The 27585-nt window shown below is 29.2% G+C and overlaps 5 protein-coding genes and 1 non-coding gene across 6 annotated transcripts; 3 read left to right on the forward strand and 3 right to left on the reverse strand.

Moving 5' to 3' along the window:
• Nucleotides 1-2307: 2307 nt before the first annotated feature.
• LOC124914794 (leucine-rich repeat receptor-like serine/threonine/tyrosine-protein kinase SOBIR1) lies at nucleotides 2308-4487 on the reverse strand. The gene has a single exon (XM_047455403.1). It carries the CDS (start codon nucleotides 4369-4371, stop codon nucleotides 2494-2496), a length of 1878 nt encoding a protein of 625 aa, XP_047311359.1. The 5' UTR covers nucleotides 4372-4487; the 3' UTR covers nucleotides 2308-2493.
• Nucleotides 4488-7514: 3027 nt separating this feature from the next.
• Nucleotides 7515-8899, forward strand: LOC124915404 (vignain). Its single transcript, XM_047456113.1, has 4 exons — nucleotides 7515-7968; nucleotides 8060-8295; nucleotides 8414-8554; nucleotides 8624-8899. Exons 1-4 carry the CDS (start codon nucleotides 7515-7517, stop codon nucleotides 8897-8899), a joined length of 1107 nt encoding a protein of 368 aa, XP_047312069.1.
• A 159-nt stretch (nucleotides 8900-9058) lies between these two features.
• Nucleotides 9059-10326, reverse strand: LOC124916326 (peptide methionine sulfoxide reductase-like). Its single transcript, XM_047457050.1, has 3 exons — nucleotides 10253-10326; nucleotides 9417-9768; nucleotides 9059-9340 (listed from the first exon to the last, which is right to left on the reverse strand). Exons 1-3 carry the CDS (start codon nucleotides 10324-10326, stop codon nucleotides 9086-9088), a joined length of 681 nt encoding a protein of 226 aa, XP_047313006.1. The 3' UTR covers nucleotides 9059-9085.
• Nucleotides 10327-15099: 4773 nt separating this feature from the next.
• On the forward strand, nucleotides 15100-16872 carry LOC124916327 (acyltransferase Pun1-like). Its single transcript, XM_047457051.1, has 3 exons — nucleotides 15100-15278; nucleotides 15379-15934; nucleotides 16273-16872. The coding sequence occupies exons 1-3, from the start codon at nucleotides 15100-15102 to the stop codon at nucleotides 16870-16872; spliced, it is 1335 nt and encodes a 444-aa protein (XP_047313007.1).
• A 7631-nt stretch (nucleotides 16873-24503) lies between these two features.
• On the reverse strand, nucleotides 24504-24576 carry TRNAK-UUU. Its single transcript has one exon. It is a non-coding gene; the product is annotated as a tRNA-Lys (tRNA).
• A 1066-nt stretch (nucleotides 24577-25642) lies between these two features.
• Nucleotides 25643-27380, forward strand: LOC124915258. Its single transcript, XM_047455943.1, has 4 exons — nucleotides 25643-25810; nucleotides 26033-26112; nucleotides 26709-26788; nucleotides 26877-27380. The coding sequence occupies exons 2-4, from the start codon at nucleotides 26041-26043 to the stop codon at nucleotides 27169-27171; spliced, it is 447 nt and encodes a 148-aa protein (XP_047311899.1). The 5' UTR covers nucleotides 25643-25810; nucleotides 26033-26040; the 3' UTR covers nucleotides 27172-27380.
• Nucleotides 27381-27585: the final 205 nt, after the last annotated feature.

A 27585-nucleotide genomic window follows, 5' to 3' on the forward strand; every position in this document is an offset into this window, starting at 1 on the left:
TAGAAAAGCCTTATTAAATAAAATAAAATCTAGAATATCAAAACCTCCTTAATCTTTAAAATATTTAACATTATCATAGTTAACTAAATGACAAAACGATGAGTTAGAGGATTCTCATAGAAATTTATACATTATTCTTTTTATTTTCATCGTCACACCCTTCGGAATAATGAATAAAGATCATATATGTTGGCATAAATGACAACACAATTTTAATGAAAATTAACCGACCCCCTTTTGAGATTATTTTACTTTTCCATCTAGATAGTTACATTCCATTTTAGTGATAATCGGGTTCCAAAAGACCTTGGATCGTAATTTAACACACAATGACATATCAATGTATGTTGATAGAAGATTACCAATTCTGAACCCTAACTCATTTGCCAATATCATCATTCTTTTATTTGAAACAGGATTTAAGAAAAAGATGTTTGACTTATTAAAATTCACTCGAAGATCGAAACATACCCTGAATACCTATAAATTATCTAAAAGTTGTTTAAAATTTATGTAGGTAGCCTAACCATGTATAACATGTCATCAGCAGTAAAAAAAAAAACAAACCAATGTGATATGGAAAAAAAATGACATTTACTCATTAATTTTATATTAATATATAACAGTTATGTTTAGAAATACATACTTTTAAATATAAACATTTTGGTATAGGTGGAATTTTATATGAATATTTTGTTATAAAAAAAATCCTAAATATAACTCACATCAAACTTGCTCTTAATATTTAAACTTGTTTAGATAAATATATTTAAAGAATATTATTTAACAAAGTTCAATTATTTCAAAATTCATTATTATGTCCAACTTATAATAATATTTTTATTTTATTAATATATTTAAGTATTTTTATAAAAAAAAATATTCATTTCTAAAATCTCACACATCATTACCATTTTATTCTCTCCAAATTATAAAAAAAAAAACTCAAATCCAACTAGGCATAAATGTTTGGATTAAATTGCATCAAATCAGTCATTGAACTTGACCATTAACTACTGATGTTGTCAGAATTTTAAATATAAATAGTTATATTATAAATTAGTTTGCAGCTATCACGTGAAATAAGATAATGAAAATATATACAACGTAAGAACTTTGAATATATGGCAAACTTGAACGCATGAGCATCGACAAAGAAAAGTTGATTTCTGTAAACCAGTTTATTTTAAATATAAAACAATTATATAACGATTTCCATATAAGCCCTCCCTGTATGAAATTATGAACAATGGGTACAAAATGAAAATGGTAGAAAAATACAACCATTTTTTAAATAATATGAATGTAAAGACTTAAACACCTAACTTTATACTTTACTTTTCAATTTATTTGACTATTATTCTATGGAGTTTACTCATGCCATGTAATTTAGTCAACAAAAGACTTCTAGAATTAGAATTTGATCCAATATGACAATAACATTTTTCTTTTTATACATTCTTTAATGTGAATTATGTAACAAACAATAAATGTAAATTTATTTATATAAAGGTGCTACTAATTCTCAGTTGATAAGAGTCATCATGGATGGGATGAAATAATTGATGATAATGCTATTAGCCTACTAAATCTTGTTATATTGTGTTATACGCCGTTCATTCATAACTAAACTTAGATTATTCATTCTTTATAAATAAGAACACAAAAAATAAGTTTAAGTTGAAGTAAAGTTCTTAACATAGGTTAACTTTCTATTTAAAAAAAAAAAGACATAAGGATAAGATCTTATAAAAAATATATTGGTTTAAGTAAGAAGGATTAATGTATTTCACCGAGATGTCTTAGGTTAAGTATGAACGTGGTTACACCCTAATAATAACTATAAGTTTGCTAACTTCTTAAAAAAACATATATATTTTGCTTTTATTTGAACATAAGATAGATTGAAATTATTCTCTCTAATAGCAAATAACTTACTATAAGAAAAAGTCATACATTTTTGTAAGAAAGTAAAAAGTTATATAAATTATGGGTGGTAATTATAAGCTAAAATTAACACAAAGAAGACACAAGATCAAAGAAAAAGAAATGAAATTCTATGTAATAAGTGACATATTTACAATTCAAATAAATCGGTCAAAGTAAACATGAAAGATGGAGGAAACAAATTATGAAAACTTCTTGTGAATGTTTTTTTTTGGTGTATTGGTGTCAGTGAATGCTTCTTTAAAGGAAAACATATATATTTTTAAAAGAGATTAAAAACTATATTTTTGGCAACAAAAAAGAATCTATAATTATATTGACCAATTTAGCAAAATAAATGATACATTTTTGTTTACATATGATTCATTACATTACCCAAAACGTGGCAACAGAATATTGCATATTGATTTATTATTACATTTAGACCCATGAGGCCATGCCTAATTTACTTTGATACAAGTTACAACAACATATTGGTAATGAAATATTGTCACGTAAGTTAGTACAACAAACAAACATTTGCACATTAATAGATAGAACCCTTTTCTAGTGCTTGATTTGAGACAACATAACGCAGACTTCCTTACTGTTTGGCCTCTGCTTTGGATCGTCTATAGTACAAAAGCAAGCGATCTTAAGTACAAGTAGCATTTGTTCATGAAACCCATTTCCAATCATCATCGGATCAATCGCCCTTAAAGGTTCTTCCGAAGTCATGATGCTCCTCATCCACTTAACCAGTGTCGGCTCAGCGGTTTGCTGAAAGAACTCGTCAGTAGGAAACTTACCCATCACTAAAGCCCCGAGAAGAACGCCGAAGCTATATATATCGCACTTGTCAGTGAACTTCAGCGTTTGGTGATATTCAGGCGCGATATAACCCGCGGTTCCAGCCACATTGGACGCGGTTATGTGTGTGTTGGCGTCTGGCATCACCTTGGCCAGACCGAAATCGGTGATTCGAGCTTCCATGTTGTCGTCTAGAAGTACGTTAGCCGGTTTTAAATCTCGGTGGATAATTCGTGTGCTTTGGCTTAAGTGAAGGTATTCAAGACCGGTTGCTATTCCTATTGCGATTTTGTGTCGGGCTAACCAATCTAATTCAACTTTACCTTGAACAGCTAGATACAGAGTGTCTTGTAAACTGCCGTTTTTCATGAATTCGTATATTAGGAAATGACAATCGGGACGAGGAACGTAGGCTAGAAGAGGTAGGAGGTTTCTGTGACGGATCTGACCCACGGTTTGAATTTCTGATTTGATCTGCCGCATCTTCTTGTCAAGAAATCTTGATTCTTCATCACTTAGATCCGACCCTTCTTTGACGGGTATGATCTTTTTAATCGCAATTAACTTTCCATCACTTCCTGGTAACTCCGACTTGTAAACCTCTCCACAACCCCCTTTTCCGATCAGCTCTAGAGATGCCAGACCGTCTTCTTGCTGAAGGAAGGCTAAATCCTCTGTATTCTTAATCGACTGACTGAAGATTACAATACCCGGTTCCTTTCCTCTGCCTTGGATGATGAAAGTTACTATTTTGAACAGAAGTGAGAATAGCAAACCGGAGATAGTTCCGGCGACCAATCCGGCAACGAAACCCAGAATCCATGTTGTTGGGTGTTTATTCTTCTTCTTCTTGTTCTCGGCCGCCGGGGATGTTGACGGTGACGGTGACGGACCTGAATCCGTGCTGTTTAAATTCTTGCTTGCTAAAGGTGAAGACGAAGGTGTCATTGCTATTGAACTTGCTCCGTCACTTCTCGTGTTGGAATTCTCTAACAAGATGTAACGTTTGGGAAGAGAAATTCCATTGTTGCCGGAGAAGTTAAAGGATTGGAGATTCAGAAACGATTGAACTGAATTGGGGATTTTCCCGGAAAACTTATTGTTTTCAAGTGAAAGTTTTTCAAGATTAGGGAAGTAACGGAGGAAACTCAGATCCCCATTGAGTTCATTAGAGGCAAAGTCAATAATTCGAAGACGAATCAAAGAAGAAAGCACCGGCGGGACTTTACCAGAGAATCGATTATTTCTCAGATTGAGAATCTCAAGCTTCCTGCAATCGGAGATCTGAGGTGGAATAGACCCGGAAAGAAAGTTATGAGGAAGAGAGAGTTCCCGGAGCTCCGATAAGCGTCCAATAGCCGGAGAAAGAGTTCCATGTAGGTGATGAGATTCAAGCACGATGCGGGTGATTCGAAGCACGTGGGTGTTATTGACCAACCGTCGTTCACAATAGATGCCGTCGGCGGCATGGCAGGCGGTTTCATGGTGGAGGGATTGGCCGTTGACTTGAATAATTCTTTTGAAGATTTGAAGTGCGTCGTGATCTGGACGGTGGAGATTGAGTCTGGCATGAGTTAGTATGAAGATGGATAAGAGAGAGAAGAGGAGGAGAGATAGACGGAATAAGGTCGCCATCTATGGCGGTAGAGACTGGCCGTGATTTTGATTACTGTAAATATGGAAACCACCGCCACATTTTGAAGACGTTGATGATTATATATATATATATAAATTTATGAATTTATGAATTCCGACCGGGTCGTCGATTGTATGCCGTTCTTATTACTTCGTCTTCATGTTCGTGGAAGATGTATGGTCTTTGGGGGCCCATAACGAAATTACATTTCTGCCCTTACTATTATAACCAACTGACTAATTATTAAGATTAGAGATTATACATATTTTGGTTTTTTTCAAAGGTTTTAAGCTTATATAATTTTCTCACGTCAAATTTTTTAATATTTTCTCATATTTTTTATATAATTTAATTATTAAATTAATTTATACATTATTATTATAATAATAATATATAAATTTAAAAATATATTTTTTACACACAAAAACATTTATCTAAAGTCACAAATTTAAATATATATATATTAATTTTATTTATATTTATTATTTAAATAATATAATTTTATCTTTTAAATATTAATTACAATTTGTTTTATACGTAAATATTGAAAGTTATTAAGAAAAAAGAAGTCAAAATAAAGACTTGACAATTTAAAAGTTTCACAAAAACTAAAAATATTTTATATTTTTATTTTTTAAGTTTTATAATTTTTAAAAATATAAATAAATAAAATTTTAAATTGATATAATAAATAAAAAAAATGGATTTTTTTGTGGAATAAATTGTTAAATTAAATTTAATATAAATAAAATAAATATATTTAAGTGAAATGATGGTGAGAATGGAAATATAATTGTGAGAACGAAGATGATGTTGTAAGCTTATAACAAATGTTTAAAAAAACCCTAATATTAACCTAAATACCCTATACTTTTTAGAATTTAAGGGTCCTATTTTGAGTCTTTTAAAACCAACCTTCATAAAATCTTGGATATACAAAGTTGGACTATAATATTGTCTTTTATATTTAAAATTTAAATTGAATAAAAACAGTTAAAATGTATTTTAATTGATGAATTAATTTATGAGTATGAGTCATGATAGGGTAACATGTTAATTTTTCAAAAAAAAATCCACTCCTGCACATGGCCATTTTTGGAACAAAATCTCATGAACGATAACAAAATTCTCTCGAACATAGCCATTTTAAAAAAAAAAATAAATTTATAACATGATGAACCAAAAAGTATTAAAGACCTAATAATGAATTACTATTCTCATTAATAGCATTTAACCAATTTAACCAACCGGGTAGCCATGTGTTTCGACGGGCATTGAATGTCGGGCCACTCATTGAAGATAGTTAATCACAATGTTTTAAAATACGCGGTCCGACCGGCGGTCCAACCGGTCCGACCGCGAAACGGTTTGATGAGCGGTCCGAGTTTTATCTTCAAAACGGTTATCCGGTCCGACCGTCCGGCCTAACCTGAAAAACAAACCGATTTTTTCCGGTTGGAAAGGTAAATTTTATAAAATTTATATAATTATTATTATAATATTATTATAATAATATTTAATTATTTCTTTGTTGGTACTATTCACTTATTCAATCTATTGAGCTATGACTGTGAGCCTATATTATTAATTTATTATTTATTATTTTTTTGTTTTTACTTTTGTTTTGCTATTTTCTTTGTTTAATTATTACTTATTAATTTATTAATTATTACAGTAAAGAGAAACAGAGAAAAGAAAGAATTATATATATAATTATTAAATTTAGTTATTATTAAATTTAATTGACAATTATTAAGTTCAATGAGCATTTTTTTATATGCCTAACTAATCTATATATATAATTTATATATTAATATATTTAAATTTATTTTTTTAAAAAAAAAAAAAATCGGTTCAACCAGTGGTTTAACCGGTTGAACCGGTCGGACCGAAGTACACCACAAAAACCGGGTTGATGACCGAAACGATTTTCAAAACCTTGGTTAATCTTAATCAGACCCTATGAAGTTTTACTATGATTAGATTGTATCATGAAGTAAACATAGATTCAATCAAGATTTGTTATTCCATCTTATAACTTTGTTGTTGAAATATTTCTCTAAATCATATTCTTAAGAAATAACTAATCGAATAAGAGTAGTTTTTAACAAACTAAAAGAAACATTTGTAAAGCCCAAAGATTAGACTCTCTAGATATTAGGTGAGCATTCATAAGAGTCCAATTTACTATCCAATGATTGGAGAACTGGACTGGATTCCATTTTGAGAAAGGCTTTTGCAAAGGATTGGGAGAGGTTATGACAAATCTAAAACAAAATTGTTGCATCACATCAAATTGTGAATTTACAAAATCCTTAAAATAACTTTTAAAATAATAGTTCACAATAATGACAATATCATGACCTTAGATTAGATTTGAAACATATAAGAACTCATGGCTATTCTTATTCTTATTATTTTTTTCTTTTAATTTTGAACTCTGTTTTTCATGTTATGTTTATATGATTGAGCTTAAACAATTTTTATTTTAATTACATAAATCATTACAAATATATATATATATATATATATATATATAATATCCTAAAGTTTGTTAGAAAATTCCAATATAATTAATTAATAAATCAATTAAGATGTAGGAATTAGACAAATGGTCTTATCCTACATTTTAATAATTCTCCTAACGGTTAAGAATTTTCTACTTTAAATAAGATACGTAATAAGTAAGTCGATTACATATTCTTGTTTGTTTCTTTTTTTTAAGCAAAGTGTTTATGCCTTGAAGAATTAAACAATCAATAAAAATGATCGATGCCTTCCCCTTATATCTTTTCTTCTTCAATTTGTATTTACTTGCTTTTTAATTTAATTTATTCCAACTATTTAATAATCACTTCATTCTAATAATACTAATTAAACCATATATGTTACGAATTGGTAGCTAGATCAATTTAACATTTTATTCAGTTTCTCTTAATTAATTAAGTATGTGTAACTGTCTTTCTTATAATATCAAAAAACTTAATTCACTTATCCATCTTGCCAAGCAAGATTAATTCTGGTAAATTGTTCATTCAAATAATCCAAGAAATCCATTTTCATCTCTTTCTTTGATCTCCATTCCTTTGTATATAAACTAGGCTTACTACCATTACCCATATCACAAACAATATAGCCTGCAATGGCATTCTCTAAATCTTTCATTGTTTTCTTTGCCCTCTTTCTAATTCTTCTTCTTCAAATGATCGAGTGTTTCGATTTCCATGAAAAGGAGTTGGAGACGGAGGAGGGTCTCTGGCAGTTATACGAGAGATGGAGAAGCCACCACACTACCTCGAATAGCCTCCAAGAGAAGAAACAGCGTTTCAACGTGTTCAAACATAATGCTCGATACGTTCACGAGTTTAACAAGCTAGACAAGCCATACAAGTTGAAGCTGAACAAGTTCTCGGACATGACTAGTCATGAATTCCGAAGTATCTATGCTGGCTCCAAGATTAAACATAATAGGATGTTAAACGGGGTTAGAGATGCTAACCGAACTTTTATGTATGAGAATATGGAAAATATTCCGTTGTCTATGGATTGGAGGAAGAAGGGTGCTGTCACCCCCGTGAAGGACCAAGGACAATGCGGTAATTGTATCACATATAGTTTTCATTTTTGTTTGTAATCCTCAATCATGTGTCTATATGAGTGAATTTTTTCTCATTTTGATTGATATAGGGAGTTGTTGGGCTTTTTCCACGATTGTTGGAGTTGAGGGTGTGAACCAAATCAAGACACAAAAACTTGTTTCTTTGTCCGAACAAGAATTGGTCGATTGTGATAGGTCAAAGAACAGCGGATGCAGTGGAGGGCTCATGGATTTGGCTTTCGAGTTCATCAAGGAAAATGGAGGCATCACATCCGAGGAAGACTATCCTTACCTAGCGGCAGATGGTGTTTGCGACAATTCCAAGGTACAATCTTAGGTTTTTGGTTATGGAACTAGACTAAAAGCTGTCTATAAATTACTTTTATTTTGTCGAAGTATCTCATCTAGATAATGGATTCATGTTAATAATCAATATCTGGCAGTTGACCTCTCATGTGGTAACGATTGATGGTTACGAGGATGTACCCGTAAACGATGAGAAAGCACTTCTTAAGGCAGCAGCCAACCAACCTATATCGGTTGCTATAGATGCCAGTGGTTCCGATTTCCAGCATTACTCCGAGGTAAACTACATTTTATTATGATAATCTTAAATATAAGTTTCAAATTCTAAGTGTTTGATGATCGTTCAGGGCGTGTATACCGGTGGTACATGTGGGACAGAACTGGACCACGGTGTAGCCATCGTAGGGTACGGTGCGACCTTACTCGGGAAAAAGTATTGGATCGTGAAAAACTCTTGGGGAACCGATTGGGGAGAAAAAGGGTACATAAGAATGAAGCGCGATGTATCGCAAATACAAGGATTGTGTGGCATAGCTATGGAAGCTTCTTATCCTACCAAATTATCACCAACCAACAACCTTAAAGAACCCAAATCATCTATAGAGAAAAATGATGAACTTTAATTGAAACACTATAATATAATATGATATGGTTTAATGCAATAATTAATATTTTCATTATACAAGCTCAATATTATTATATGAATGCAATTATAAAAGTATTTATATTTCAGGTCACTTGTTTTATTTCTTTTAGTATTCATTATAAAAGAGTTTTTATTGTTTGTACCTAGTATTGGATCCGACCCGTTAACCGTAGCAACGGATGGGATCATTGCAGCCCTTTGCGGCCGATTGCTTCCGGCCATGGCTTCCGCCGCCTTTCTCCAAGTACTGCTGATGATACTCTTCCGCCCTGTAGAACTTCTTCGCCGGAAGGATTTCAGTTACGATGTTGATCTCGACCTCCTCTTGTTTTGCTTCCTTCGATTGACGAGCCAGATTGGCTTGATCTTCGTTGTAGTAGTAAATCCCTGATCGATACTGGGTGCCCACGTCGTTACCCTATCGCCGCGACGCAATGCGATTAAGCTTATGAATCAAATTAACGAGAATAGGGTTTTGAGATTTGACTACTGACCTGGCGATTGAGAGTGGTGGGATCATGGCGAGACCAGAAGAGAGAAAGGAGATTGGAATAAGGACAGACAGATGGGTCGAATTGAACCCGGATAACTTCGGCATGGCCGGTGGATCCGGTGCAGACAAGCTTGTAGTCGGGATCCGCAGCGTGGCCCTGAGAATAACCGACTTCAGTTTTCACAACCCCATTAATCCTCTGAAAAGCAAGCTCCACGCCCCAGAAGCACCCCGCTGCGAATTGGGCGAATTCCAGTTTCGGATCGATCGGTTTGTCCTGATCCGGTTCAAAAGCCGGGTTGCTCGCCGCCGCCATTGCTGAATGATTATTGATTGAATCCTCCTTCCCACGCCTACTTTATATATGGTGAGAAAGAGAGAGGCAGAGGATTCAAGCCAATTGCTGCACTTTAAAATTCGTTCAGGTCTTGTTTGATTTTCGGTTAATTGTAAGAAAGAAACTTGTTTGATGTAAAAAAATATTTGTTATATTTAATTATTTTTAAACTTTATAAAATATTAAGTAAGGCTTGCTTACTATTTTATTATATAATAAATAGTTTATAAATAACCTATATCAAACAAAACAAGACCCAAGTCAATCTAACATATTTAAGTTTTTTTTATAATAAATAATTAAAAAATAAAAATTATTATTTCACTTTCTCATCTTAGATGTGAAATCATTCCATTTATTAAATAAAATATTAAAATAATTTTTATTTTTATATATTAATATATTTTAATTTTTTTTAAAAATATTTTATACTTATTTAAAATAATCACCAATTATTATTTTCAAATAAATAAGATTATAATTTTAATCTACATCCAAACAAGTCCAGTTCATGTACAAATACAGCTGGCAAAATGAGACATGGACTCGAAGAGGCAATATTCCATTTTTCCATTAAGCCTGTTCAAAATAGGGTTATTTTTAATAAATAGTGTGATTATTTAAATAATTTGTTTTATTTAAATTATAAAAAAATTAGCAGCACCAAAATAATTCAAATGTTAAAAGTTTTCTAACTAAATATTTTTAATCGGTCATGCTATCTTCCAAGAAAAAGTTATTTGTGTGAAAAAAATTAATAATAAAATAAAAGTTTTTTTTTTAAATATATAAATTATGTGATTGATGCTGAAATGTAATATGTGATAGATGCATATTTTAAAATAATCCAAAATGTAAGGTTTGTATTTATTTAATATTTAAACACTAATATTTTAAAATAAAATAAATCTGAATCAGCCAACGTCTAAGAGAAGCACTATTCCTAGACCACAAGAATATTTTATAAAAAGTCATTATTATTTAAAATATATATTTTTTAAATAATTCCTTAATTTATTTAAATTTATAAAATAAATAATTTTAAATAAAATATTTACAATATATTATTTTTAAATTTTATAAGAAGTTTAATTTTGAATTTTATAAAAAAAAAAATGAGGATTAATAAAAAATACACTTAATTTAAAATATTTTATCAAATAATTAATTAAGATGTTATCATTTTAATATAGTTGATTAATATGATATTTTCTATAATTTTTATAATTTATATTATTTTTAATATTAGTTGTAAATTCTTTAATAATTAATATTTATAAAGTAAATAATATTTTTGACAATAAAAATGTTTTAAACAAATATTAAATGATGTGAAGAACATAAAATAAAAAATAGACTTTTAGAAAGTTTAAAAATAATATATATATATATATATTAAACATTTAAAAATAATATATCTAAATTTATTAAAATGTTTAAAAATAATATTATATATATATTAAAATTATTTATTTATAAAGGTAAACCATAACTAATTATTTAAAAAATATTATTTTGGTTGAGTTGTTTCCAAATTATATTATAAGTAATTATTATTAAAAAAAAATTATTGTCTAATAGTTCATGAGTCTAATCAAACGTGGGATTTGAAAGTCAGACCTCTACCATGATAAAAAAAAAAATCCATTGGATAAAATTGGAATTCTAACTTAAAATATAAATAAATTTAATATTTAACCCTTTTTAATTTTTTTTGTCATTTTATATTTATAAAAAATATTTAAAATGGTAAGACTTTAAAATAATACTAATTATATATGCATATATAATTAATCTACAATAATAATTAGTCTTACCATTAATGATATAATTTTGTTTTTTAATTTAGAAAGAATATTATCTTCCTGTTTTCAATTCAATTGTACTAATAACTTTTGTTTTCTTAAATATGATTTCTGCCTCTTGATATATTTTAGTGTTTTATTATATAAGTTTTTATTTGATATGTAATAACTTATTTTTTAATATATATAAATATAATAACTTTAGTTATATAAAATCTTATAATTAAAAATAATTTATAAAATTATAAAATATTAATATCATAAAATTGTAAAAAAAGTTAAATTTAATTATTTTAAGAATATAACTAAATATAAAATTTTAATAGACAAACTAAAAAATTATCTAATAATACAAACGTAACAAATTAACCTATTACAATTTAATGAAATTAAATTAAAGAATGATTTATTAATATTAACTACTAAGTCCGCACTAAGGCAGGCTTACTAACACTTTTAGTCTCCTCAATCCTTATCCAACCGTTACAAGAGCCAAGCCAATACATCAAGGTAAGTGTCAAAACCATAGTAGATGGCATGTAACAATATAGAGAGCTTGTTTGATGTTGGGTTTTATATGAATTTGAATAAAAATATGTTTGACTTAATTTAAAAAAAAAAAAAACTAGTTTAAAAAATTTAATGATTATTTTATCCTTTAATTAGATGAGAGAATATATTAAATTACATATATTTTAGTATTTTGATAAATAAATAAAAAATAATGAAATATATGAAGTGAAATGAAAAAATATATTAAGTTTTTTTTATAAATAAAAAATACCAAATATCAAACCTAATGTTATTGATGGATCAAAGTTAGTGAAAAAAAAAGTAGGTGGCACGCAACAATCTATTGTATTTGTAAGTGGCTATACTTAAATATGATCAATCTACTTTTCATCCATGATCATGATTTATCGTTTCATTATTTAAAAAACAATCCATATATATATATATATATATATATATATATATATATATATATATATATATATATATATATATATATATATATATATATTAAAAAGGTCCATCTATATTAAAAATGTAAAAAAATATTTGAAGCACAGCAACAAATATTGACATGAAAAAAAAAATACTTAATAAATTATCGAGCTCATAAATTCTCGAGAAAACAATTAACTTCTCAGACTCTACTGACTTTCTTAAACGAATTTCAAAAAACGTTATAATAATGATATTATGAATGATACGCATCGGACGACTGCTATCATTAAAAGTTCGACGATTTCTCTCAAATCAGATAGTCCAACAAAGAATAATTTGGACGATAACCCAAATATGTAAGTTTTGTTAGAATTATCCTAATTAGATCCTAATTTAATATGTGAGAAATTAAAATCTTAATGCAGCGGAAGCGTACCTTAATTAATTAACCGCATGAATAGTGAATCTTCTCTTTCCTTAAACTTTGCATGGATTGAATGATTCTTTCCTTAAACTTTCCTTATATGGAATGGTTCTTCCATTTGATGAGTAAGTCAATGGATTTCTCTCTCTGTTGATGGGGACGCAAAGAGAATTGACGTTACCTCAAATGGGGACCATTACCGTTACATATAACCAACAATAAGTTAGTTATTAATATGGTTTGACAATTTCTAATTTAGCCCCTTCATAAAATTAGAAATGTCACTTAGGTATCCTCACTTTATATTCATGACAAATACACTCATAAGCCATAAACTTAATTTCACATTAGATCACATTATTTTGGCTTATATTAAATATGACATATGCACAATTATTTATTATACAAGTGACCATAAAAATTCCAACAAGTTTGTCATATCAGTCGCATCAATCCAAACTTCTTAGCAACTACCAAAAGACTCGGACATCACCCAATAAATCTCAATAATACTGTACAAAAGACTCCAAAAAATACTAGTCACCGATCGACATTGCAAAATTAATGAGTTGTCGATTCAACATCTTCGTGACACATACGATCGACTAGTCATAATATAACATTTTTTCGTGCACATATCATCCGTTAGAATTTCACAATAAATAACGTCCATCCAAAGAATAAAATTTTGGATGAATCTTTGACTCTCAAATTTTTTTTCTAACATGAAATTATCTTAACAAAGTATTTTCATATATATATATATATATATATATATATATATATATATATATATATATATATATATATATATATATATATATATATATATATATATATATATATATATATATAGGGATCAATTTACCATCAATGAATTAAATTTAAAAACCAAATATATATACCCCGAGAATTATTAATATAGGGTCATGACCCATTGAATTAATGAAGAAATTAGGAGGAAGATGGAAGTTGAACTCTCATATCCAGTGGAGTTGCATCAACACATAGTCAAACCGGAGAGACTCAACAAGGATATCCTTATATATTTAATTTTATCACCTGTTTAATTATAATAAAAAAATGCAATAAATCTTATTAGGGGGAAGATGGAAGTTGAGATTTGAAGTTGCATTTAAGAACAAGTGCAATTAGATTACTATAAACTATTGTAATTATAATTTGCATTGTATATGAATCTTTTAACTAAATTGTGTATGTCTGTTGTTTTGGTTATTTTGGAATCTTAAATGATAATGTGAAAGTTCTATGTGCGTTTGTCTAATCAAATTCATGATTTATTTCCTTAATTTTGGAAATAGATGAGATTGAAACATGGTAAAAGTTGGAAAAAATAACCTCCATGTTTTATATTATTAGGATATCTATCAAACACCCTACAAGTAGACAATTGTGACAAAAAGGGTATAATTATAATCCACGTTTTGTTCTATTTCGAAAATTTGTTTTAACATTATCCTCGCTTCCTTCGGTTTCGAAAAATCTTCGCAGAACATTAATGTTTATATAATATTCTCTAAAATCAATTCTTTATACTATGTCTTTATATAATATATATTGCAATATAAAAAAAAAAATAATAATATTATGAAGAAAAAAAAACTTAGAAAAAAAAAAATCATAGGAATGTTATATATTTAATTGTGTTTATTAGTGTTAGAGAATTTGGGTGGAAGTGGAGTAGAGTCGGGCCGGTGAAAACAAATATCATCATTGCCCCGCCCAAGTCAAATAAGGAAAAACCACTTAAAACAGGTGATTTAGATCGGTAACCTCGAGGCGAATTATAATAAAGCACAAATTGATACGAAAAGACTTTGAATGGCCTTAAAATGTGTTCTTATAATATTCGGACCCTTAACAAGAGACTATTCATTTTTCTTATGGTGACAATGAGTGTAATGAGTGTTTTGAAGTTGATCTTGAGACCATTTCCATATAAAAAAAAAAGTCAAAAATAAAATAAATTTTGATTAGACAATAAATAAAGTCACTATATAAGATAAGGTATTTTAAATAACAAAGTCAATGAATGGGAACAGAGATTTGCTATTTGAAAGTTACTATAAATAGATGCGTGTACATAATCCATAATTCAATCCACACCCAGGAAAACAAACATCGATCAGATTATAAGAAATTAAGAATGAATGGATTTAAAGTTGATATTGTTTCAAAACACATCATCAAGCCATCCACTCTAACCCCTGAAAGCAAAAGGATCTTGAAACTATCTCTTTTAGACCAAATGACTCCTCAAATCTATGGCACTGGCATTTTCTTCTTCTCACCCGACGCCAAAAGAAATCCCTCCGACATGTTCAGGTTATAAAAATAACCCTTCTCTTTTTTATAGTAGTTCCAATTACATATAGTTTCTTTTGTTCATTTTCTTCACAAATCGATCATTCGATCGATCATGCAGGTCCCTACGAGACTCACTATCTCAAGTTCTCCCCAAGTTCTATCCAATGGCCGGTCAAGTGAAAGACCCTTCCACCATCGAATGCAACGACGAAGGGGCTTACTTCATCGAAGCCCATGTCAACTGCAAGATGGAAGACATGCTCAAGAAACCCGACATGCTATTACTTAATAAGCTCCACTCCACAGACAAGGACAGCGTAGAGTCATGCTCAAACGCGGTCATAATCTTCCAATTCAATATATTTGATTGTGGCGGCGTGGCGATCACTACAAGCATTTCTCACAAGCTCGGCGACATCAACATGTTGTTGGCCTTACTAAAGGCGTGGACTACAACTTCAAGAGGAGATGGTGGTGGTAATGAGGAAGTTATGCCCGAGTTCATCGGTGGGTCCCTATTACCCCACAAAGAGGAGCTGATGATACCGGACCTAGGTGTTTTTATGGAACCGTCGAAGTCTCAAAGATTTGTGTTTCAAGGCGACAAAATCGCCGCCTTGAAGGCAAAGATAGAGGCTGATGGTGGCGGTGAACAAGCATCATCCAAAGTGGAGGTATAGTATCTCCAAATTGAATTTATTATAAGTATAATTGATTCTAGCATGTACCTTCAATAATTGATTTTGCAATTCTCCTAGTTAATATTGTTATAGAGTAAATTTTATTAAATAGATAATAATGTTACAATTTAGTTTTATATAAATAAAAAATTAGGTTAAACGTAAACAAAACGAGCGCACTTAGTTTAAGTGTTAAAAGTCTAATTGGAAATTATAATTTAGTTCGGAGAATACAATTAATGTGGACCATTGTAGACAAATAAAATTAATTTAAACATTATAGGTTTTAATTTATTTTGTTTGACTATATATATATAATTAAATACTTACAGGTAGTTTTAGCGATCATATTGAAAAATGCAGTTGAGGCCTCGAGAGAAGTAGTAGTAGTATTGTCCGACGATGTTCATGATGATGAGCCCGATACACCGGCCATATTCTTCCAGACAGTGAACATCAGAAGCATGATGAAACCTCCTCTATCAAAATACTCAGTCGGAAACCTCTTGTGGCAATACCCGGTTTTCATCGAAGAAAAGGAGATAAAACTGCACGAAATCGTGGCGGGGATGAGGAAAGAAATGAAGGAGATGCGTGAAGTGAAGGCGGCTAAGCTTAAAGGAGAAGAAGGGTTTATGGAAGTAATGAAGACTTTGGGAGAATGGGCATTTCATTTCATAACAAACAAGGATATTTTTAGGTGCACAAGCTGGTGTAGGAGTGGATTGTATGAAGTTGATTTTGGGTGGGGGAAGCCAATATGGGTATGTGGAGTTACACCACAAATGAGGAACATTATTGTGTTGATAGATACAAAGGATGGTAATGGAGTGGAGGCTTGGATCAGTTTGGATGAAAAAGAGATGGCCATTTTTGAGAAGAAAGAAGAGCTTTTTGAGTTTGCTCAACTCAATCCTAATGTCCAAATGTGATGATCAAGATCTAGAATGATGGCTATAATTAATAAAAACAAATTAAATGTTGTGGTATATTTATTAATTATATATTGTGGTATTTGGGTTATAAATGTTTTAAATTATTAAAATAAATGCAACTACATGGGTTATATGTTCGGGGTTAATGTTGAAAGTTTGTGTCTATTTATAAGAAATAATATATTTTCTTTTGTCTCTAAATATTTTAAGCTTCCATAATTTATAAATTGAAGTACTCTCCATTTGTGACATTTTAAAAATTATTTCTCTCTTTTTCATTCACTTGTTTTACATTACACCTATTACAATAGTTTTATGCTTAATTGTATTTATTATGTATAATGTTATAATTAAGGGTGGATATATTTAACTTTGTTGGTTAGGAATCATCAGAATTTTTTATTTTTTTTAAATATTATTTTAATCAATAATTTCATTTACTTAATTTATAATAACCCAAAACTAAAGTTATATGTGTATATTGAGTTGGTTGTTGTTTGTGGATTGTTCCACTTGAAACTTTGAACGATTAATTTAAAAAACTATAATTAAAAATAATATATATAGAAGTCTTGAAATTAATAATGATAATTGATAAACACCCTACCAAAATAATATATATAGAAGTCACTTTTATATTTTTATAATCTACTTCAGTGAACATGCTATCTTTTTTTTTTTAAATTAAATTCTTATTTTATTTAATGTTTTTTTTATTAATGTTTATACATACAAATTATATATATATACATATATATATATATATTATAAATATATATTTGTATATTTAAAAAAAAAATCCGGACATTCACATCCCATATCATTATTCCTAATATTACATATATAATTTTTATTTTATTTGATATCTATAGAATATTCGGATTTTAAGAGTAATTTTTATTTTATTTGATATCTATAGAATATTTGGATTTCTAGAGGTATATATATATATATATATATATATATATATATATATATATATATATATATATTTGGTATCACTATTTGTTCTTAATCCTTTTTTTCTATTTATCTTTCGAAAGGCTTTTGATTATCTAACTAGGGTTTCTCCAATAATAATAATCAAAATTAAGGATTTAAATATGTCAATTGTAGCCATGAAATCAAAATCAGCACCGCCCGAAGAGGGCAATTGCGGCGGCGACGGCGACAGCGTGAACTCAGAACAAGTTGAATTCAAGAAAAAATCATGGACTGAAAAGGTAACCGACAGTTTCTTCTCTCGTATCTCTTCAAACTATGTTGTTAGTTGTCGATTGATTTTTATTTTTTTTTATTCAGTTACCTGGAAGAACCGATAATGAGATTGATGATATTGATATTGTGAAGTTCAAAGATGAGGATTCCGATTCAGCTCTTCTTCCTGACGTATTATCTTCTTCTAATTATTCTCCTGCTTTCTCTGAAAATATTGATTCTTCATCTTCTTCTTCTTCACCTCATCAGAATTCACAACTCCATTCATTCCAATATACAAACCTTCCTCCTGTTGCTGTTGGTTTTGAAATTACTGATCAAAACTTTCCTTCATCCTCCCCCTCCTCTTGTTTTCATGCTTCTGATTTTTCAAATGATCATTATACAAAGCTCTCATCATTCGATCAACAATCTTTTTATATGCCACCAATTGGATTTGTGGAGAATCGTTTCAAACCTACTATATAGTCAGCCCTAAACCCTAAACTCAAATTCTATGTCTCATCAAAAGAGAACCCACCATCAAATACCAAGACATATTTAGGTACATTATATTCTCATTACTAGTAGTTTTTTGTAAGTGTTTTTCTTTTGTATCCATATATGTTTACTTATATGAAGATGGTAAAATTATAAACAAATATTTTAATTTGCTTAGTCTTTTTTTTTTTTTTATTATGTTTGATTTATTGAATGGAGATTATTATTATAATAAAGAAAATATAAGAAAAAATGGTACTTAACTAGTTATCGAAATCGTAAATTTTTGAGAAAAACGATTAACTCACGACAAACTATATTTTAACGAATATTAGGAAACGTCATAATTATATTATTAGGAATAATTTTCCCGTGCATTTGCACGAGTATTAATATAAAAATCGTGAAAAAAAATTACGGATAACATTTTTTATTTTATTTTTAACCGTTTTAAATTTAAAAACGGGTCAACCCACAATCCGACCCAAGTATCCATTTACTCAACACCTATATAGATTAGTTAGTTAAAAAGTTGAACTTATATTAATATTAAAACGTCCCGCGTTTATCAAATTTGGTGTTGAATTTAAAATATAAAGTCTTTGTAGCCTAGTTGGTTAAAGAGTTGTATTTGTTTTGTTAGGTTGCAAGTTCGAAACATACCTCTAGCATTTTTAATTTTATTTTTAACCGTTTTAAATTTAAAAACGGGTCAACCCACAATCCGACCCAAGTATCCAAATTAACCACAGCTCTCGACCCGCCAATCCGGACATTTTTAACCGTTTTAAATTTAAAAACGGGTCAACCCACAATCCGACCCAAGTATCCAAATTAACCACAGCTCTCGACCCGCCAATCCGGACACTTTAAAAATTAAGCATCATTATATATATATAGATTAGTTAGTTAAAAAGTTGAACTTATATTAATAGTAAAACGTCCTGCGTTTATCAAATTTGGTGTTGAATTTAAAATATAAAGTCTTTGTAGCCTAGTTGGTTAAAGAGTTGTTCTTGTTTTGTTAGGTTGCAAGTTCGAAACATACCTCTAGCATTTTTAATTTTATTTTAACCGTTTTAAATTTAAAAACGGGTCAACCCACAATCCGACCCAAGTATCCAAATTAACCACAGCTCTCGACCCGCCAATCCGGACACTTTAAAAATTAAGCATCATTATATATATATAGATTAGTTAGTTAAAAAGTTGAACTTATATTAATATTAAAATGTCCCGCGTTTATCAAATTTGGTGTTGAATTTAAAATATAAAGTCTTTGTAGCCTAGTTGGTTAAAGAGTTGTACTTGTTTTGTTAGGTTGCAAGTTTGAAACATACCTCTAGCATTTTTAATTTTATTTTTAACCGTTTTAAATTTAAAAACGGGTCAACCCACAATCCGACCCAAGTATCCAAATTAACCACAGCTCTCGACCCGCCAATCCGGACACTTTAAAATTTAAGCATCATTATATATATATAGATTAGTTAGTTAAAAAGTTGAACTTATATTAATATTAAAAGGTCCCGCGTTTATCAAATTTGGTGTTGAATTTAAAATATAAAGTTTTTGTAGCCTAGTTGGTTAAAGAGTTGTACTTGTTTTGTTAGGTTGCAAGTTCGAAACATACCTCTAGCATTTTTAATTTTATTTTAACCGTTTTAAATTTAAAAACGGGTCAACCCACAATCCGACCCAAGTATCCAAATTAACCACAGCTCTCGACCCACCAATCCGGACATTTTTAACCATTTTAAATTTAAAAACGGGTCAACCCACAATCCGACCCAAGTGTCCAAATTAACCACAGCTCTCGACCCGCCAATCCGGACACTTTAAAAATTAAGCATCATTATATATATATATAGATTAGTTAGTTAAAAAGTTGAACTTATATTAATATTAAAACGTCCTGCGTTTATCAAATTTGGTGTTGAATTTAAAATATAAAGTCTTTGTAGCCTAGTTGGTTAAAGACTTGTACTTGTTTTGTTAGGTTGCAAGTTCGAAACATACCTCTAGCATTTTTAATTATATTTTTAACCGTTTTAAATTTAAAAACGGGTCAACCCACAATCCGACCCAAGTATCCAAATTAACCACAGCTCTCGACCCGTCAATCCGGACACTTTAAAATTTAAGCATCATTATATATATATAGATATGCATCGGATGAATACTATAATTAAAAATTTGATGATTTGCTTCCCATTTAAATAAATTATTTTCTAGTATAACATTTTTTGAAATTTACTTTCCCAATTTAATTTATTTTGTTTATTTATTTTTAAAGTAACCTAATATATTTAAAATTATTTCTTAACTTATAATTATAGAAACTCTTAAATAGGTAACTCTTAAGATTTTAAATTTTAAATAATAAAATTTTACGATTTTACAAGTTTATAAATAATTTTGATTTTATGCTAAAATATACAATTTTATATTTAAAATTAAAAATAAATTATTATTTATTTAAATAAATAAAAATTAATATAATTAATTTTGTAAATATACTTTTTTTTAATAGTATTGTTTATTTATTATTAATTTTATATTTAAATATATAAAATTTTAAAATTGAATAATATAAAATACTTTAATCTAAAAAAAATATTATTTTAAATAAAGATTTTACAATTTCAATTTTAAGTAAACTCTAAATTTTAAAAGTTTGCAATTGGCTAACGATTTTACATAAACTCTCGATTTTGACATATTTCTTCTAGACCGTGAATATAACACGGAATGCTAGTTAGTCGGGAACTTTTTTTTATAACGAAAAATGTGGTCACGAGGGAGTTAAGTATATAGCCTGCAAATACACTTAACCATTTAACCATAACCAGACGCAGAACTTGTCGTCTGACGGACTCGAACTTATAATCTTTGAGGTCAGTCGAGAACTCTATTTCTTATCATATACTGAATTGGGCCTAGGCCCAGTTGGATTTGAGGTTTTCATTTAAATAAAACTAATGGATGTGTATGCCTATAATTAATATTAGAATTGGAAGGTTCAATCAATACTCTCAAAATCGAGATTTTATATAAAATCAATGGTTAATAATAAACCTCTAAAATTTAGAGTTTACTTAATATAGTTTAATTTAAAAATATATTAGTTATATATTATTTTTATTTGCATATATAATTAATTATTTTATACTAATCAATTTTAAAATTATATATTTAAATATAATATTAATAAAAAATAATAATAAGTAAATAACATTATACAAAAATTATATTTACAAAATGAATTATATTGTTTTATTTATTTAAATAAATAAAAAATTTTTTAATTTATAAATATAAATTTATTTATTTTAACATAAAATCGTATAAAATCGTAAAACTAAAATTATTTATAAACTTGTAAAATTGTAAAATCTTATTATTGTAAATTTCAAATAGTAAGAGTTTATATATTTAATAGTTTTTTAAATCAAACTCGTTAAACCTAAGATTTTAAGAATCAACTCGAGATTTTAAAAATGTTGGGTCTAATTTTAATTCTTAATTTGGTAAACCTTTTAATATTAAGAATTAGATTAGAATTTAAATTCTAGTGAAATTAGATATATTGTAATTTTATAGTTCTCAATTTTATTCTTTTTAGGTGGGAATTGTAATTATAATTTTTTTTAATGTTTTTTCAAACAAAATAACTTATTATTTTATTATTTAAACACAATTAAAGTTTTTAATTGATAAATTTATTTTTTTAAATTTAGGATGTTAAAATATAACCAATATCTTTTTATTTTTTATTTTTTTATTTAGTAAGTTGAGATATTGAACTATAATATATAATATATAATATATAATATATAATATATATATATATATATATATATATAATATTTTAATTTGAGAAGATAACATATTTAACTGATATTTTGTTTTTAACTTAGAAAGTTAAAATATTGAATAAATATATTTTATTTTTTAAATCTATTAAGTTAATCTGATAAATTAAAATCGAACTTAATAAAGTTTTTTAACACTTAATTATCTTAATTGATTATGTTAAATTAATATTTTAATAAAATATAAAATATATATTAAAATTATTTTTATTATATATTTTTTTAATATAAGAATTGAGATTAAATTACAAATATACAATTTTTTAATATAAAAATTGAATTTTAATTTAACATCAATTTCATTATAATTGAAATTAAAATTCAAAACCTAAATTTTAATTTCAATCCACCGTCCAAATATACCATTAAAATAAACTTGGTTGGCCTCTCTTTTTAAAAAATTAAATAACAATAATAAAAATTGTGCTGATAAATAATTTAGCCTTCTTTGAGCTCGCACTGTCCACTCATAACAAAGGGAAATTTGACGAAATGACCTTAAAGACTGGGTTATTTGACCTGGTGGTAATTTAATAATTTAATTGCGCTCGTGGTGATTTTATTTTTTTTTGGACGATTTTGCCCTTGTCGCGAGCGTTTCGCGAAGTGGATTAGGGTTAGTATAAATACTCAAATATTTTCATTTTCTTAGTTTTCTTTCTCTCTCTTCTCCCGTTCTCTCCTTCACGGCGGCCAGCGGCGACGACGAACGACGACGGACGGCGGCGGTTATCTATACAGATCTATACAGATTTACAAGATCTTCCAACATAATCCATTTATGTTTTTATCTATACAGATTTACAAGATTTATAACCCTAAATCTATTTTGCATGCAGGTTTCCGATTCTAGGGTTTAGGGTATGCAGATCTCCGATTCTAAGGATTTGAAGGTCGTCGAGGTAGATGTTCATTTAAGATCTGATAAACAGTTATGTTCATGTTTACATTTTCTTCATTTCAAAACCTTTTCATATTTCGTTCATATTTGGTTCATATTTGGTTCATATTTGTTCATATTTGTGGGTTCATATTTGTTATTTGGTTCATATTTGACCATTTCGTTAAGTGTGGTTCATTAATGGGTTTTGCATATAATCTTGGATCATATGAGTTCCGTTTCAGGGAAGATTCGCTAAGGACTTACCGTTTCGCTAAGTGCTTAGCGTTTCGCTAAGTGCTAAGCACTTAGCGAAACGGATCTTGTCTGTCTTCATCACCGGTGAGACTGAGCTCATGATTCCTAAAGGCTCCAGTTAGAGCCATGAATCCTTTGATGGTTGCAAAAGCCTTAGGTGGAAAGCTTACATGGTATGTATCATGTATGTATGTAATGTAAGAAAATAAGAGTATAATTGAAATTTGTTTGTTTGATTGATTGTAGTTTCGAGAGGGATTGACTACGGAAAGATCTGAACGTGATTGGGTTTGGGTTGATCGGATGGTTAGCACCTTCCAGTATTCCGGCGATCAATTGACTCTTTCCAGCATTGGGACTGAGCAATTAAAATATATTTCTGTTTCTTTCTAATATTAATATACATAAACAAGTAAACAAACAGGTTAGGCTGGTTACTTGACACTTGAGATTGTTCTTGGCATTGACTTTTGGACAAATTGGATTCAAGGGCAGGACTGAAGATTACTTCAGTAAATAAATAAATTAATTCTAATTAAGAAAATAATAATATGTAAAAAGTGAACTACTTTCTTTGGTATTTGTTAATGAATGTTTAAGCTGCTTTTGGTATTTGTTAATGAATGTTTAAGCTTATTTTGTTTCATTTCTTTCTATACCATTTCATTTATGCATCAAACTAAAACATAACCATTTCTCTACAAATGAACATTTGATTTATGCAAAAGTAAAAAAAACAAACAAACATTTTCTATACCATTTTCTATACCATTTCATTTATGCATCAAATTAAAACATAACCATAACAAACATTTTCTATACCATTTCATTTATGTATCAAATTAAAACATAACCATTTCTCTACAAATGAGCATTTGATTTATGCAAAAGTAAAAAAAAAAAAAAAACTATAAAAACATCATCTGTGAGAATTGAACCCACAACCACATGGTTAAAAGCCACACACTCTACCAGCTGAGCTAAGACAACTCATGTTAAAATATTTAGCGAAACGATAAGTCCTTAGCGAAACGGGAAGTCCTTAGCGAAACAATAAGTCCTTAGCGAAACGGGAAGTAAACCCTAAACAACAGTGATTCGAAGATGCATAAACCAAACATCAATAAACTTGAAATATCATAAGATAAACGTACCAAGTGGAACAGTGCTCGTGCTCGTCGTGAAACTCATTGTCGTTTCGCCGCCGTCGCCGCCGCCCAGTTTAGAGAGAAGGAGGAGAAGAACGGGAAGAGAGAGAAAGAGAAGAAAAGAAATGAAAAAAATGAGGGAAGTTATATTAAATAGTAAGGGTAATTTGGACATTTCACACATTTTCACTTCGCGAAACGCTAAGTCACTTAGCGTTTCGCGACAAAGGCAAAATCGTCCAAAAAAAATAAAATCACCACGAGCGCAATTAAATTATTAAATTAGCACCAGGTCAAATAACCCAGTCTTTAAGGTCATTTCATCAAATTTCCCATAACAAAGGCCCACCTCCTTTAAATTCATAAAATAGATAAGGCAGTTAAAATGAAGATTTTTTTTTTTATATTAATTATTAAAAATAAAAATAATATATAAACGTAATTATTAAATTTAAAATTAATATATTCTAAAATATTTAACAAACTTATATTTTGTAATAAAAAAATTTACCTAAAATTTTATTTAAAAAGTATTAGTTATTAAATTATTTATATAAATAAAATAAAGATAAAATAACTTTTTTTTATTATTTTTTTACAAATACTCATATTCATGAATATATATATATATATATTAAAATAATAAATAACTAAATAAAATTAGAATAATAATAAACATATTATATTATTATTATTTATGATGAAAATGATTTATATTATTAAGTTAAAAACCTAAAACTAATTACTCTTTTTTTTTTCATTCTCTCCTTATTTCACAACCTCTTCATTTCTATTTTTTTTATTAAATTAGAACCGGTTCTAGTTTTTTTTTTTATTAAATTAGGAACCGATTTGATTGAACCGGTTATTCTCATTCAGAAAAAGAAAATATACCCGTTATTTTTGACCAATCGGAATATATCTGACCTAACTTTGATTTCCTCAATCCTCGTCGGAAGTCGCCTTCGCCGTCGTCTTCCTCACCGTCTCTTAGCTAGCCGCCGCCGCCCTCATCTTCTCTTGCAGCTTTCTCCCTGGATATCAATCCTTACTTATTCTGTTCCAGTGTCGACGAGGTAAATGTGTGTATTTGTAGATTCTTAAGATTTATGTGTTTGATTTAGTTTTCGTTTCAATGTTTTCTGAGCTCCTAGATGAAAAATCTGAATGTTTCTTTCTATACTGAAAGTAAATTTGTAGATGGACTACTAGTCAATCTACTAGGATCAGGTTATAAACCCTAGTATTTGATCAAGTGTATGTTCAAAGATTGACTCATGTATGTTCTATATGGTTAGGCTGTGATATGGGCAAGGAGAAGTCTAGCGACACGGCTTCTTTTCCTCAGCTGGTGGTACTAGACAAGGCATTCAAGTTGGTAATTTATTTGCACTCCATATCTTTTCTTTTTTCTTTTTTCTTTTTGAAAGGATTCAACAATTTCATTGATGTAAGAATCTTTAGCTGTATCTGGATTATAGATTGTGATCCAAATACCTTGCCTTTTAGATGCAAGTGTTTATGGATAAATGCCTTTGAATTGTGTGGCGGTTTGCCTTCGGTTAGGTTTTAACAATCACCCACAAAGTAATAGAAACTTGATAAACATGTGATAAATGCTAATGAATGCCCGAAGATGGATATGCTAATGATACGCAATTCCTCAAGTTTCATTGTTGGTTTGACATTAGATTGTTGATGACTTACATGTTCTATTTTTCATTCCAAGCTTTTGTTTTCATGGGTTCTGCTACTGTACATTAGTTTGTTTTGGCATGAGATGATACTGGCAGCAGAGACAGTTTGTGAAGGATAAAGAAAATCTTCATATTTCCAACTCGAATGAGAAATTAGTCTGAAAAAGTGTTTTCGAATGAAGCAAACTAGTTTCTTTCTTAGGCTTCCTTATAGTAGCCATTACTTATACTCCTCCAATTGTTTTTTCTAATGCCTTGTATGGTTTGAACGAAACAGGCTGATCAATGGGTTAATAAAATGACTAAGATAACTGAAGACAAATCAGTTGAAGTTGAAGAAGAAAGTCGACCCTACAGGAAAGTTTAGTTCTCTTTTACAAGTTATGATATCCGTCACTGAATTTGATTGCATCGTATTAAAACTCTTTCATATATATCTCCACAGGCTTGGTTTAGGTGCACTTGTTCCTCGTCAAACAAACATTGGGCATTTGGTTGGCGTTGAGAAGAAATTGTACAGCAAGTTAGAGAATAGTAAAAGAAGAAATGTTGAAATCATGGAAGAAACCACCACCCCATCAGCCAGAGATAAGAAACATGAAAACAACAAAGATGATGATGATGACGACGATGATGAAGAAGAAGGCAGCAGAACCAGTGTGTTCACCAAGAAGAGACCCGTGCCTGCAACTTCAGTTCAACAGGGAAAAAAGAAGCAGAAGAAGCAGCAGCAAAGGTAGTATCTAGTGGGAAAATGTAACTCTTCATCTAGACTCAAGTGAAATGGAAGTTATAGCCAACAAACACAACCTTACCCAATTTTATTGGTTTAACTTTTGGTCTCTGTCATTTTATGAGCATGTTTGAAAAGTTGTAGATTTTGCTTGTCATTTTATAACCATGTTTCCAAAATCTGTTAATTTTCAAGAATTATTCTCTTTTGCATCCAGTGTGAATTTTTTCTAAGTGATAAAAAATAGGAAGCTGGTTGAGTTCGATTTTCAGTAATTAACGGAGCTGGGTGGTTCGATTTTCAATTTTTTCAATTAAAACGTTTATGGTAAAGGAAAGTTAATTATCATGCTAACGGGTGAGGAAGTTTCTAAAATTTAAAATTTGCAATTCTAAATTTTATCTATAAATTAGAGTAGTAA

This window comes from Impatiens glandulifera, chromosome 9 (assembly GCF_907164915.1).
Source record: "Impatiens glandulifera chromosome 9, dImpGla2.1, whole genome shotgun sequence".
NCBI lineage: Eukaryota > Viridiplantae > Streptophyta > Magnoliopsida > Ericales > Balsaminaceae > Impatiens > Impatiens glandulifera.

What these genes read in the sequence shown, in the direction of transcription:
- LOC124914794 (XM_047455403.1), bottom strand. Translation starts at nt 4,371, where the DNA reads ATGGCGACCTTATTCCGTCTATCTCTCCTCCTCTTCTCTCTCTTATCC.
- LOC124915404 (XM_047456113.1), top strand. Translation starts at nt 7,515, where the DNA reads ATGGCATTCTCTAAATCTTTCATTGTTTTCTTTGCCCTCTTTCTAATT. An exon ending in GAAGGACCAAGGACAATGCG is followed by an intron (nt 7,969 to 8,059) that starts GTAATTGTATCA and finishes TGATTGATATAG; the next exon opens with GGAGTTGTTGGGCTTTTTCC. An exon ending in ATTTCCAGCATTACTCCGAG is followed by an intron (nt 8,555 to 8,623) that starts GTAAACTACATT and finishes ATGATCGTTCAG; the next exon opens with GGCGTGTATACCGGTGGTAC.
- LOC124916326 (XM_047457050.1), bottom strand. Translation starts at nt 10,326, where the DNA reads ATGGAAAAATGGAATATTGCCTCTTCGAGTCCATGTCTCATTTTGCCA. An exon ending in TTTGTACATGAACTGGACTT is followed by an intron (nt 9,769 to 10,252) that starts GTTTGGATGTAG and finishes TATATAAAGTAG; the next exon opens with GCGTGGGAAGGAGGATTCAA. An exon ending in CCACCACTCTCAATCGCCAG is followed by an intron (nt 9,341 to 9,416) that starts GTCAGTAGTCAA and finishes TCGCGGCGATAG; the next exon opens with GGTAACGACGTGGGCACCCA.
- LOC124916327 (XM_047457051.1), top strand. Translation starts at nt 15,100, where the DNA reads ATGAATGGATTTAAAGTTGATATTGTTTCAAAACACATCATCAAGCCA. An exon ending in AATCCCTCCGACATGTTCAG is followed by an intron (nt 15,279 to 15,378) that starts GTTATAAAAATA and finishes TCGATCATGCAG; the next exon opens with GTCCCTACGAGACTCACTAT. An exon ending in AAGCATCATCCAAAGTGGAG is followed by an intron (nt 15,935 to 16,272) that starts GTATAGTATCTC and finishes AAATACTTACAG; the next exon opens with GTAGTTTTAGCGATCATATT.
- LOC124915258 (XM_047455943.1), top strand. Translation starts at nt 26,041, where the DNA reads ATGGGCAAGGAGAAGTCTAGCGACACGGCTTCTTTTCCTCAGCTGGTG. An exon ending in TAGACAAGGCATTCAAGTTG is followed by an intron (nt 26,113 to 26,708) that starts GTAATTTATTTG and finishes TGAACGAAACAG; the next exon opens with GCTGATCAATGGGTTAATAA. An exon ending in GAAGAAAGTCGACCCTACAG is followed by an intron (nt 26,789 to 26,876) that starts GAAAGTTTAGTT and finishes ATATCTCCACAG; the next exon opens with GCTTGGTTTAGGTGCACTTG.